Source organism: Histoplasma capsulatum, genomic scaffold (genome assembly GCF_000149585.1).
Source record: "Histoplasma capsulatum NAm1 scaffold_2 genomic scaffold, whole genome shotgun sequence".
NCBI lineage: Eukaryota > Fungi > Ascomycota > Eurotiomycetes > Onygenales > Ajellomycetaceae > Histoplasma > Histoplasma mississippiense.
Window position 1 is genome coordinate 2,129,672 of NW_001813981.1, and position 12,880 is coordinate 2,142,551.

A 12,880-nucleotide genomic window follows, 5' to 3' on the forward strand; every position below is an offset into this window, starting at 1 on the left:
GAACTAAACTAAAAATAGAAAAGGTTGTGTACAGGGGAGGCAATCAAAGTTGATATACTCAGGCAGGGTGAAAATCTAAGACAGCGACGTTGAATTCAACCCCGGCATAGGGGTGCATGAAAAGAAAAGGATTTCTCCAAAAAGGGAGTGGGAATGTGGAAAATATGACCAGAAATAATAAGCCGGTTGAAAGTCGCGCGCCCAACAGATGATATAGCTATCCGACGAGCAGGTTGGATAGCCAACGCTCTTGGGAGGGAAACGTAACAAACCGAATAGGGATGGTTGGTGCATTTTGCCCACCGTAAGGTTACCAAATTAAATGAAGCGCAAGTGGTTCTTCAGAAAACAGCCGGCAAGAGGCCAATTGAAATGGTTTGTATCAGGATATTGGGCATCAATTGGGGGTCTTCTTTCGCCAGTCCGCCAGTTGTGTCCGTTAGTCAGGTAGCAACCCGGACCTGCATGCAGCGTCAAGAAACGAACACATAAGCAAACTGGAGGCTGGAGGGGTCCCTGCGGATGCATTAAGTGGGCGGGCATAAGTGACCCAGATGTGACGGAGCAAATGGACAGACAGCATCTGGTAAGCCAGCGAGCGCCCGAGAAAAGAAACAACACCATTCTGGTCCGATGCTGCAGCCAGCAGGTGGAGCCTCGCAATGCCCAAGGCGAGGAGGTTGTGAGTTGTGGTCGCCCGCCAGGCGAGGCCTCCAAGCGGTGGCTATCCAGCAGATCAGCCGCTACGGGTAAGCTAGGGGAGTTTGATGTTCCTGACACAAGGGAGACTGGACAGCCAGAGCAAGCACAGAAATGGGCGAGATCACAACAGAGATGGGCCTCGGAAGGAAGAGAAGAGCACAGAATTGTGTACAAAGAGCTGATAGAGTCATGTTTACCAAGCGAGCAAATGTGTAGTTATAACTTATGCACTCCTAAAGCTTTACCCAAAAAAAAAGACTTGGTGAGATTGTCAATAGGACTGGGGTAAACGATGAGACGCGCTAAGTACTCAGTGTACAAAGCCAATCTCCGCGAGAGTGTGCTTGACAATATTCAAATGATACGAGCCCTATATAAATACCTTCTAGTTCCTTATCCCTGGTCACCTTTTTTGGCATAGAGAATAGGACCCAAATCTAGCACCATTGTTTTGAATCTTCCGTTTCCAGAGGTCAAGTATCCACTTGTTATTACTTTGCTGGCTACATTCTCATCATAATGATCCAGAAACCAAACAGAGAATTGCCACTCTCCTGCAGCTTTGGGAGTACTCCTTTTTGCTGGTCCACTTATATGACATTGGAAGGATACCCAGTGCTCTCACTGCATAATCATAGATTGTGAATCCTGCCTATACTTCACGCTCAACCTGAGCCCTTATCCGGTGCACTCGCTGTTGATCAACACGCAGAAAATACAGGTGACTCCAACCGGGCACCTTGCAGTAACTTCATGACGTTGTTTGCAACAGATCCTGAGGATAATGAACAGAACTCACCTGGCTAGGGCCGCAGGAATGTGTAAACATCCAATTCTATATCTCCCGAGGTAGACCGAATCATATCACAAGAAGAAACTCCTTTAGAAGGGAGTTTGGGAGAGGAGAGCTGGTCCATGATGAGGCAATATCTCCACTGTTTTGATCAAGTAAGCTCATTCAGAGGTAAGGGAGTTTGTTATATATATTTCGCAGTGACATACCAATGTGGAACGAGCGGATTGATTTTGCCAGTAAAAAATTGGGCGAGTGCTGCCATGGTCAGACTTTAAGGTTTAAACCACAATCACATTAGACAATGTCATGCAAGTACTGAACCCAACCTGAAGAAGCCACCAGAACCCAAGTTGCACATAGATTGAGTAACCAGCACGTGGAATTCTTCTAGATAATACAGCTCAAATTTCCCTGTCCTTCCAATGATAAACTGAATAATATGATTGAATACCAGGACTGAGGCCATTAGCTTTAAACGCTGGAGGCAATCTCTACTGGCTGGTCGGAAAGACAAAACGGGCCAAATAGCGATGTAGACTAGCCGCGCTTGTCGACAAAGAAAAAATACTAGGTCGCCAGCAGCCGCACTGGCATCTTAAATCCCAACCCCAAGGAATCTGCCTCTGGAGCAGAGAACTGAAAGAGTTATTCTTCCAGGCCGAGGTCTCAAATCAAAGGCCTGGGCTCTCTGATAATTTTCCTATTCGCCCAACTGGTAAGAACGCTCCCTGGAGAAGTAGGCGCTAGTCGACGACTGCCCTCCGGCGTATCTATTGCCTAAATCACTTGTTCATCAGGGGGGAAGCCCCAGGCTTGGGTGATGACATGAGAACGTAGTTATCTAGTGGGTAGTTAAACCCAGATCAGCCGATTGTAGATCACTGGGAAAACAAAATTTCACTCAATTTTCAATCGCCAAACTGCCAACGGAGACTGCGGGAGCTATGCTGAAATAGCGAAGCGAAAGGGACCATGTTGCTGTTAATTCGACAGGAAGCAAAATGGACTGGATTGTCGTTCGTTGGTTGGATCCATTCGTCGCCCTGCATCAGACTCAATATCACATGACCATTCATCACCTGACTTTTATCTCGCTTCACCCAACTCCACAGGCCAAACGATATAGCTCGAGAACATTGACATCACCGCCTCATTCTCAACGCATTGCGGGTTGCGAAGCCCAATTGTCATTCCAAACAATGATTCCCTCCCGGAGAGCCGCTGCTCCTGCTCGGACTCTCCTCCGCTACCAACAGCCTCGCCGCTTTGCCTCCTCTACACCCCATGGTGAACATCACCATGCCGAGCCCGTGAACGAGACCTTTGGCGTAAGCAACCTCCCATCCCTCCACCACCCGTTGTAACGTGTTCCAGACAGGACGACCCCACGTCCTCAAATAGATATGATCCATTAAAATAATCACACCTAACTGCCATTGGTGCCCCGCTTGCTTTGAACGATATCTCATACCTTTCTGCTTTTTTGTCCTCTTTCAATTGAAAAACATCTACATGCGCATGCACCGGAATCCACATGCTAACGCCTTTCTTCTTCTTCCTTCCTTTCGCAGCGTGGCTTCTACGTTTTCATCGCATCCGTCCCTGTGGGCCTAGCCCTGTACAAATACTCCACGTCAGATCCAAACAACAAGCCATGGATGACCCGCCTAATTGAAAACTACTTTCCCAAGGAAAGCACGTGGGAAAGGCGGAATACCCTCCATACAGCCGCTATCGAGCGAGCTGCAGCTGATCGACATCTATTCCACAGCCAAAGGGCATCCCTAAACTTGGAGCTGAGTTTTCCTGAGTGCGTCATTTCCCACTCTCATTACATCTAGCTTCCCCACCTCGTTTCAGTCTTGAACAAGAGCCATGCAAATCGAAAAGCTAATTCCCTTGATCGATAGGATTTTCAACACCGGGTCGCCCATGAATGTACCTGCAGGTAACGGTTCTGCGGACCTCACATCAATTGTCTCTCACTATCAGACGAAAAATAGGAAAATCGAAGAGGAGCGCGTTTCGCGAATGAAGGATGGGAAAGTGCTTTCTATCTATGAAGATAATCGATACTTCTGATGTAATAGATTTGTTGCCAACAAGAAAGAAAAGAAAGGAAGAAAAGGAAGCAAGAGAAAGAAGACGAGTTGATGTCCTTGAATCGTTCTCTTGATTTGTCCATTCCCTCCCGTATTTCCTCAACCTAGATTTTATCCTATTCAGTTTCATTTGCTATTCTGGACTTTCCATTTTTGTATATTTATGTATATATCATGCAACCATTGCCATACGTCCGAGACGTGCGGATGTCTGATATTTCATCTTTCTGGAGCATGCCAGCCAACCAAACCAGCATTCATGTCCTCCCTGAAAGGCTTACTCTCATTGATGGCGTTCAGAGCATAAATCTGGGAAATTTTTCTCGTACCAAACTGTCGTACGAACGTAATGGTGAAACGCACATACTCTCGAGTCGTACGATAAAACCAGGAAGAGAGAATAATTCCTGCAGCCAGTTGAGACATACTGCGCAAAGTTCCAATTAGTTACATGTACCCTTTTTATTTTCCTTGTCTATTTTAGGCACTTATGTCCCAAGTTCCTGAAATGAGAAAAGAAAATTCTACAAGAAAATCAATCCCTGAATGAAATAATCCCCGGCTCGTTACGCCATCCATCCAAGAAATGTCATCGGCCGGGAACACAGCCCTTCCAAAGCCGATATCGATACCGATGCGAGAGTTCTTCCTTCAAATCGTAACCTCGAGCACCACTCTCCCAACCCCCTCATTCCTAACCTCGGCCCTCACCTTTACAGAGAAGCCATCACCACCAATCTGGCCCTCCCGACGCCCGTGATCCCTCATCACACGCAAAAACTCGTCAACCCCACCCCCAACGCCAAAATATACCTCCTTGGCAGCAATTAATGCTTTTGCTTTACATTCCGGCGGGGTATTTTTATCAGTAACAACAGGCTCAGCAGCTGGTTCTACTTGAGGAGAAGATGTAGATGCAGATGTAGATGTAAAGCCCAAACCCCTACCGCACCGCAGGAGTGATAGTAAGGTTTCTGAAAAAGAACGGAGGGAGGAGGGAGAGTAGATTGTTTCGCTGGCGAGGATGAGGAGATGTGACCGCCTTCGTTGTGATGATGGTGAAGCTGGCGGGCAGTTTGGTAAAGCAAGGTCGACGAAGGCAGGTGACCAGGCACCCGAGACGAAGGAGAGAGATATTCCGCGGGCATGTAAGTCCTTACGGAAATTAGAAAGGAGGGCATGGTCGATGTCTAGGTCGGGTTGTTCGTCAGCGTCCGCGCTATCGAGAAAATTACCATTAGGGCGATTTTCGGCATCGCTTCCGTTTTCGGTATTAGAAGATATACTCCGCTCTGAGTCTTGGGGGTTGTTCAGACGATGGAGGCACATGTGCCATGTCAGGAGTATATTCGGCACAGTCACTAGTCGAAGAACTGCAGCGTTATAATCCGCAAACACGAAATGGATGGTCCTGCGAGGCCGGTCCTGCGGAGCAGGTAGTGAAAGGAGATGATGTAAAATTGAAAGGGATGGAATGGCAGTTCCTGCTCCGAGCTTTTATTGCAGAATCCGCCCAGACATTTTATTCGTGTCAGATATACATCCAATATATATCACGAATCTATGGAGAGATGAGATTGTGGATTTCTTTTCCTCTCACCTCTACAACATGAACATCTCCTCTCTCTCCCTCCGCCAGATCCGATAGGAGGGAAGGTATTTCCTCAGCAGCCACCAACTTGGCGAGGTCAATAGCACACTCCCACGTCTTGAGGCCGCCTTCGTAAACTGTTGGCTTTAGGTCACCTTTTTCCAGCCCGGATATCAACTCCGCATTCTCGTTGGTATCTGCATCATCTTCCGCCATCAGCTGGGCGCGAATGTCAAACACTTCGCGCCGTGGGATAGTGAGGCTTGGAGGCCCTGGAGCTGACGATTGGGGATTTATTGAGAGCATGTTGTATGATATTTGTGATGGAAGTGTGGAAAGCTATTCAGGAGTGTTTTCAATTAGCATCATCCATGATTTTCCGTCGCCATTATCAATTTGACAGCTCCTCGCTTATCTAGCATCCTGAGCCAAAATAGATGGAGAATATGTAGTATAATCCTCCTCTATTTCAAAAAAGAAAGAAAGAAAGAAAGAAAGAAAGAAAGAAAGAAAGAAATACCCCTAGAACAATATCACAGGACATGTAAATAACCCATCCAGCAAAAGTAATCGATTGGAGGGCCTGGTGGTCATGATGAATCCCGTAACTACATTCTTCCAGCACAAGAGTGATCAGACATGCTCTAAAATCATACGCAGTTGGATTTTCCGAAGGTAGAGTCTGCGTACATGACCAGGAACGCAAAATAACAACTTAGAAAGTATTCACGAACACAAACGACTTAGACTCGCTCTCCCAATTCCCATGGAAGAAAGGGACAAGCCAGTGGAGATTCGGAGCATCAGAACTCACACAACAATACTTCCTCGCGGTGAGGTGACAAGCAACTCCCAAATCGAAAATCGAACGTCCAAAACCAAAAATAATATAATAAAATAATAAAATATGTAACATACCATCTCATCAAGATCGCGTTGACTCGCCTCAATCAAGACTCCCCCTTCTCCATCATGACTCTCCTTGCTTGCAATGTGCAACTGGCGCATACCAGCATCCATGCAGGCATCATGCATCTCGTCTTCCACATCCTGATCGTCGATATCGTCCCCTCCAAAACCAAATGTGAAAGCGGACATTGGAGACAGAAGAAGTCTCGACGTCGATCTCGACCTCCTTTTTGTCGGGAAGAATGATCTGATATTGCCTCTTCCGGAATTTTCACTATATAGACTACTAGTATGTATGCATTGGAGCAGATAGAAACAAACGAAAGAAAAAAGAAGTATGGCGAGCGAGTCCTTGAAGTGCTTGTGAAAAAGGGGACGGAGGCCCAACGTTCGGTAGGAAGAGAATAACAAAATTATTATCAAGGGCAATCAACGCGTGAGAAGCTTCAAGTTCTCGGCGATCAAAAATATGGATTTCCTCTTTCTAGTTCCAACAGAGTGTATGATATATATACAACATCCGCGCATTGAAATTAGGTGCGCTAACATATATATATATATACTCCGTCCAGTCGCAAAAGTTAGATCTGCGGTTCATGGCTGTTGGGAGGATTTCCGAACACACAGCTGGGTCTATAGCCACGCCAGCGGAAGCCACGTGCCTCTGCTTGAAGCAAGTATTGATCAGTAAGAAAGCCGCAAATGAGAGAGAGAGAGAGAAAACGCCCCAATGAGGAAACTAAAGGATAAACTCGCCATTCAATTATTCGTTTCTAGCCCCTTTTTATTTATCCGAACACCTTTCATTTCTAGACACTGTACCATATCACCAGGCTATTACTACTTGCCAACAATATTTTTTCATTCTGCTGATGCAAAGGGTGTGTTCTTAAAACTTCAGCGATTAATACTATTACTATTTCGCCTACGAGAGAAAAAACAAGATACTTTCCATTGCTAACATCGGGAAGTAGGAGCCAAAAACCAAACAAAAGGAGGCCATGGATGGTTGGACGGCTAATTCAATTTCAGCTTCAACACCTGGTTATTTGAGGTGATGGTGGTGAAAAACTTTTAAATTGTATACCCGTAGGCGGATGGCCTATGGAAACATAAACAAATGAATAGAGGTCGCCAGATCCAAAACTCCAGGAAATTTTCAAGAGAAAAAGGTGGTCTGGGGAAAAGGTTGAGTGTGCCGTGTGTCAGACCAACGCCATACAAAAGGAGGCGCGCCCCCAAAAGAATATAAAAAAGATTTCTATGGTAAATCTTGGCAAAAATTTGGTAAATTAATAAAAGGAGGCGGCTTTTCTTCGTAACTCTACCAAATAGCAGAGGACCCGGCCCAATAAAAGGGGGAAAGCACCGGATAAAAAGAGAAAAAAGGAGGGATGGAGGCAGTAAAGGAGGAAACCCCATTCGCCCAAGGAAAGCAAACGAAAAGGAGCGAAACTGACCAGAAGCAAAGAAAAATAAGATGGGCGGGCCGCTCATGCCCGGCCATTCGCCAACCCATTAATTTTAGGCCCCACAGCCGCCTTCTCCAGCGCCTGCAGGACATCCGCTACCAAATCCGCACTATCCTCAATCCCACAGCTAACCCGGACCAAATCCTCAAACACCCCTGCTGCCTCTCGCTGCTCCTTCGGGATACCCGCATGCGTCATGCTGCCCGGAACCTCAACGAGCGACTCCACACCCCCCAAGCTCTCCGCCAACACAAACAACTTGGTCTCCTGGCAAAAGCGCTCGGCGGCAGCTACACCGCCCTTGATGCGGAAACTGAGCATGCCGCCGCCCATGCCATCGCGGTGTTGTTTAAGGGCGAGGTCGCGTTGGGGATGGGACTTGATGCCTGGGTAGTTGACGGCGATGACGTGTGGGGAAGATTCGAGGGCGTTGGCGATGGCCGTTGCATTTTTAGAGGCTTCACGGGCGCGCAGGTGGAGGGTTTTGAGGCCTCGGTGGGCGAGCCAGCAGTCGAAGGCGGAGGGGACGGCGCCTATAGCGTTTTGGAGGAAGGATAGGCGCTCGTGGAGAGTTGGAGAGTTGAAGACAGCTACGCCCATGAGGACGTCCTTGAGGTAGGAGTTAGTATGAGATTCTTTTGAGTGTCATTTCTCGTTTTTTTTCTTTTCTCATGTCATCTGTACTTACAGAGTGGCCATTGATATACTTTGTGACAGAGTGCACGACGATGTCGGCACCGTAGTCGAGCGGGTTCTGGATATAAGGGCTGAGGAAGGTATTGTCGACAACGACCATAATGCCGTGCTGATGGGCAACGCTGGCTATTTTTCTGATGTCGACGAGGCCGAGGGTAGGATTCGAGGGAGCTTTCGATCCAGATTAATTTGGTGTCATTAGGGCGGATCAGGTCTGCAATGTCGATTTCGATGCTGGGAGAGAAGGTAACATGCACGCCGTGGGCAGCGGCAACTTTAGTGAAGTAGCGGTAGGTTCCGCCGTATACATCGGAGACTGATATGACGTGTGATCCCGCCGCGAGGGATTGGAGGATGACGGCTGTGGTTGCAGAGCCGGAAGCGAAGGCCCAAGGCATATCGAGCGTGCTCGAGAGCTGCTACGGCTTCCTCGAAGTGGTCTCTGTTTGCCCACCGGGTAGGAAATTGTCAACACCCGACATACGCAAAATCAATGAACTAAAAGTTGAGAGTGAAACGGGAGGTTTCTGCGGACCTGTTTGGGTTTGCGCTTCTTGTATATTCGTATTGTCCGATGGGCTTGCCGACCCCGACTTGAGCGAAAGTTGTAGAAAGAGAGATCTGGAGGGAAGGAGTCAGTTTCATTCATAGCCTTCAGCATAAAGGGGCGTAAAAGAGGTTTCCCTTCCCGCCTGTCTCTGTCTTACCGGGGCAATCACAGCACCAGTTGTAGCGTCCACATGCGCTCCAGCATGTACAGCTCGTGTGCCAAATTGATGGACCGGTGTGGGAGCCCTCGCAGGGGTTTCAATGGAGGTTCCATTTAGCTCGGAAGGGCTGCCTGAATCGGTGTCACTCGTCATACTCGCTTTACCCGATTTCTATACGCCGAATCGACCAAGGAATTAAACAGCAAGGAGGAGAGGAATGAGCGGGGAAAAAGTCAAGTATTTAACGGCAATTTGGGCGCTAGCGAAGAAGGGGAAGCGAAGAGGGTTGCAGTACAGAACGGAGAAGGAGTCGATGCTGAATTTCGTCTATTAAGCTGGCCCAAGGAAGAGATCTCTCTTTTGTAAACCTTGTTTATCTTTTATCCACAGGACCGGTGTTATAAAAGAGATACTAGTATATATATGAGGCAGACAGAACAAGGCGAAAAGTCCAGATGAAGGTGATTTCCAACGAATTATTAATCTGATACAGGAAGAAAAGGAAAGCAATCAATCGAGCACACCATTCGACCGCCAGAAGGTGCCGGGCCACGGGTAATCCATCTTCTAACTTTCGGCTATTTATGGTTAATGGGAATGACTGTTTGATCTTCGTCCCCTTTCGGAGGAGTCGCTAATCGAGAAAAAGATGCAGTTATCAAAAGCCAAAAGCTCGCTGAGAAAAACCAAAAACAAGAAAAAAGAAAAAAGGAAACATATCACCATCCCTGGACGCAGAATACAACCACACAGCTTCCCCTCAGCGAATCCTTGTCCCCGGTTCAGGTTCTCAGGGCTCAACAGGCCCAGACGGCTTCAGCAACAGCTCTCACCGCGTCAACAAACCTCCAGCGCCATGCAGCAGCGCCTTGGTGCACCGGCGCCAGACTCCAATCAGGGTCCCGCAACCACATTTGTGGCTGCAGGTGCTGACATTTCTGATCTGGAGTCGTGCATGGCGATGCGATTCTGGTTTACAATTTTTTTTCCTTTGTTTTTCCGAGTATCCTTATTACTAATGTGGCAGGAAAACCTCGGTGCTTGTGACGTCATTTATTGTTCATCGACGACGATATGTCGTTGGATCAAGGATGCCAAATGTTGGTTTGCAAAGGGCCATTCTGATTCTGCTTCAGCTGTTTGCCCATAAGACTTGATGCTCTCGGATGACGAGATTTTGGCCGGTATTTGTGCAATCTCTCATGTGCAGGATCGTAAATAAAATGGACGGCTTGCATGAGCACCATACCTTCACGACTGCGGGCAGTTCAATCCCAGAAGATCAGAACTCCCTGGCTAGTGTCCGAAGGTAAACAATAGATCATACTCCATTTAGCGATATGACGGTTAGTAGGCGGCCGGAATGGTAGTTCTTACTACTGCTTTTTGGCCTTGTGCTAACCGCCCAACGCCGCTAGCCTTGCCTCCACGCAACGATCACGGTATACGGAGTCCGCTGTATGCTTTGTTTAGTAAAGTCTAGGGCTTAGGGCAAAAACTACAATGTTGTACTATTACATTCCCCCAGACTTCTTCACCTCATCTTAGTATTGAGTTTGCAATAGAATGGCCCAAAGTGGAGCAGTTGTGGATAAGACTCTAACAGCGCTCCCCTTCAGCGTGAGCGAGGTGAGATAAGTAAGGGCTACAGAGATAAGCTGTGATTATAGCTCCCCGAGAACGACGCACAGCTTTTGGGCATGATGGAGGAGCGCTTGCTCTGGTCGGAGATCAAGCGCTGTTTCTCACTGCGCCTGCAGAAGTCGACGCTTCAAAAGAACAGATGAGATTGCGCGTTCAGTCAAGCCTGCGGCCCTCACTCCGGCCTTGGCTGTTGTGATGTAAAATATGACAAATGTGTCCTGGAGACATCGAGTCCCAGTTCTTCGGCGCTCATCATCGCATAGCCCACGATCATTTGAATGAATTTTCCTGAGTCTTTGTGAACTTCGAGGCTGGCAGAGCTGTGGGGAACCGAGCGGTTGAACACCCATGCCTTGAATTTGGTTCTGTAGAGGGCGAACGCGAGGCCGAACCGTCGAGTCGGTGGACGCCAGGGGCGGGTGCTTTCGGCCAGACCTGAAATGTACGCGACATTAGAAATCATTGCATGTTATCAAGAAAGGAGAACTCGTTGTACCCCCGAATCTGAGAGTAGGGAATTTAATACAATGCATACAGAGGTGTGTAGACGATGGATAATGGAGAAATATGACGCCCTATAATTTCCGTTTAATCTTCCCTAATCCCAAGGAATGCAAGCATAGCTAGCTATGCAGGACTCCATATCTGGGGCGCTTTGGGTACCGACTCCGGGCTTCACCAGGGGGCGGCGTGGACTGGGCCCCAGAACCCGCAAAAACGACCAAAATAACTGTACTCTACTATTCTATTCTGAGTGATGCACGAAAACTACAGCACCAAGCTAACTAGCAAGCATTTGCCCAAAAGTACAAACTACCGTACCCGGACTTAGACAGCTTATCTTGTCCTCTGCGGCAAGCACCTGAACACCGTCCCAGCGGGCGGGATTGCATAATGGCTACAAAATCTTTGAGGAGATTGGTCGAGGCGAATTTGAAGTAGTTTGGAGGGCTAGTCAATACTGCGGCGGTGCAATTTGTGCTGCAAAGAAGTTCTTCAGGACGAAGGAGAAACTTGAAATTGCCAGCCTTTTAGCATCTTTCACATAGATACTACTGCTAAACGCACCTCTGGCTAATAATCTACTGCAACAACATGCGAAATTCGTGGATCTGATCGCGGATAAAGCAGGACTTGCGCTTATCATGAAGTTTATGCAACTGGTAACAACTTGGACTAGCCTTGTGACTACAACAGCTCTATCCTATATACAGGTACCAAGAACCGAAAGTTCAAATTTTTTGAAAGATGCAGCATCCCAGTATGGTGACTGTCTCTCAGTGAAGAGAAGATAAGTTACCAAACTAGACAACGCGGATTCTCACGGACATAGTCAAACACATTGAGAATCGTCCAGACAAGGATGACAGCACTGAGGGCGACGAAAATGTGAAAAATCTGGTGTGATGCTCCCCAGATATCGAATCTCTCGGGTATCCACGACTCCGGGAATTGGGTCTAGTTTGTTGATTGGTCTGGTGCTTGGTTTGAAAAGGGTGTGCCAGTGTTACTCACGGCATAGAAGATTGTCCCGATAATTATTACCATACCCTCGAGGAGGTAGTAGCCCAGACCCACCTGCTGGTTCCACTGGGCGTATGGGAAGATGATGGCGGCGTGGATCATGGGCGCGAGTGCTGAGAGGCTGGTTGCAACAAAAGTGGAGAGCCGCAATTTTCTCCATTTAGAGCTCTGGAACCGGGGCCTCACCACTACAGTGGCTGTCAGGAGCCCCAATACGCAAATCTACGACGAGAAAGAATTCAATAGGCCATAAAAGAGCGCGCTGGAAAATAGGAGAGGAGGGGAAGATACTATTGTCCAATAGAGCTTCTGCAGGCCCGGCTCACAGTAAAAGCTAACATATATTCCCGAAATGAATGACCCGAGGGTCTGGAAAATAATGGCCACATAATCTAGTAAGGCCCAGAGGTTGACTTAATCCTCCGAATGACAGAGGAGGGTGTGATAGATGGAAGATATTCCGAAGCACAGAATGGAAGTGCACAAATATACGTGGAATGCCAACTGGTCTTCCCAGGAGGCAGTTGGGTAGCGATTGCGGAAGTAGACGCCGTTGCTGATGACGGCGATTCCGGCTGGCACAAGGTGAGAGTATATGTTGACCGTCTCGTCGTGAAGATATCGTAAACTCTCGAGGCACAGTCTGATCGACCCTTTTTATGGTACGGTAGCCGGTGATTAAGAAGGAATTGTGGGCCTTTTACACGGCTCACTTCAGTCGCTGTCAAGAGCCG

The 12,880-nt window shown here is 47.7% G+C and overlaps 4 protein-coding genes across 4 annotated transcripts in view; 1 reads left to right on the forward strand and 3 right to left on the reverse strand.

The window, feature by feature from the left end:
- Positions 1 to 2,697: 2,697 nt before the first annotated feature.
- HCAG_02708 (predicted protein) lies at positions 2,698 to 3,580 on the forward strand (the record flags this gene model as incomplete). Its single annotated transcript, XM_001542487.1, has 3 exons — positions 2,698 to 2,826; positions 3,070 to 3,308; positions 3,409 to 3,580. The coding sequence occupies 3 exons, from the start codon at positions 2,698 to 2,700 to the stop codon at positions 3,578 to 3,580; spliced, it is 540 nt and encodes a 179-aa protein (XP_001542537.1).
- A 671-nt stretch (positions 3,581 to 4,251) lies between these two features.
- HCAG_02709 (conserved hypothetical protein) lies at positions 4,252 to 6,289 on the reverse strand (the record flags this gene model as incomplete). The annotated part of the gene is made up of 4 exons (XM_001542488.1): positions 4,252 to 5,094; positions 5,201 to 5,530; positions 5,712 to 5,873; positions 6,110 to 6,289. The coding sequence occupies 4 exons, from the start codon at positions 6,287 to 6,289 to the stop codon at positions 4,252 to 4,254; spliced, it is 1,515 nt and encodes a 504-aa protein (XP_001542538.1).
- Positions 6,290 to 7,593: 1,304 nt separating this feature from the next.
- HCAG_02710 (cystathionine gamma-lyase) lies at positions 7,594 to 9,892 on the reverse strand (the record flags this gene model as incomplete). The annotated part of the gene is made up of 8 exons (XM_001542489.1): positions 7,594 to 8,181; positions 8,261 to 8,439; positions 8,577 to 8,710; positions 8,804 to 8,889; positions 8,976 to 9,149; positions 9,503 to 9,556; positions 9,702 to 9,792; positions 9,825 to 9,892. The coding sequence occupies 8 exons, from the start codon at positions 9,890 to 9,892 to the stop codon at positions 7,594 to 7,596; spliced, it is 1,374 nt and encodes a 457-aa protein (XP_001542539.1).
- A 483-nt stretch (positions 9,893 to 10,375) lies between these two features.
- Positions 10,376 to 12,880, reverse strand: part of HCAG_02711 (conserved hypothetical protein) — a gene marked incomplete at both ends in the record, with an annotated part of 5,541 nt that continues 3,036 nt past the window's right edge. The window contains 7 exons of the mRNA XM_001542490.1: positions 10,376 to 10,434; positions 10,668 to 10,732; positions 10,799 to 11,057; positions 11,440 to 11,616; positions 11,691 to 11,826; positions 12,138 to 12,334; positions 12,652 to 12,799. Of these exons, the coding sequence (XP_001542540.1) occupies positions 10,376 to 10,434; positions 10,668 to 10,732; positions 10,799 to 11,057; positions 11,440 to 11,616; positions 11,691 to 11,826; positions 12,138 to 12,334; positions 12,652 to 12,799 (1,041 nt within the window). The remainder of the gene's footprint in view (positions 10,435 to 10,667; positions 10,733 to 10,798; positions 11,058 to 11,439; positions 11,617 to 11,690; positions 11,827 to 12,137; positions 12,335 to 12,651; positions 12,800 to 12,880) is intronic.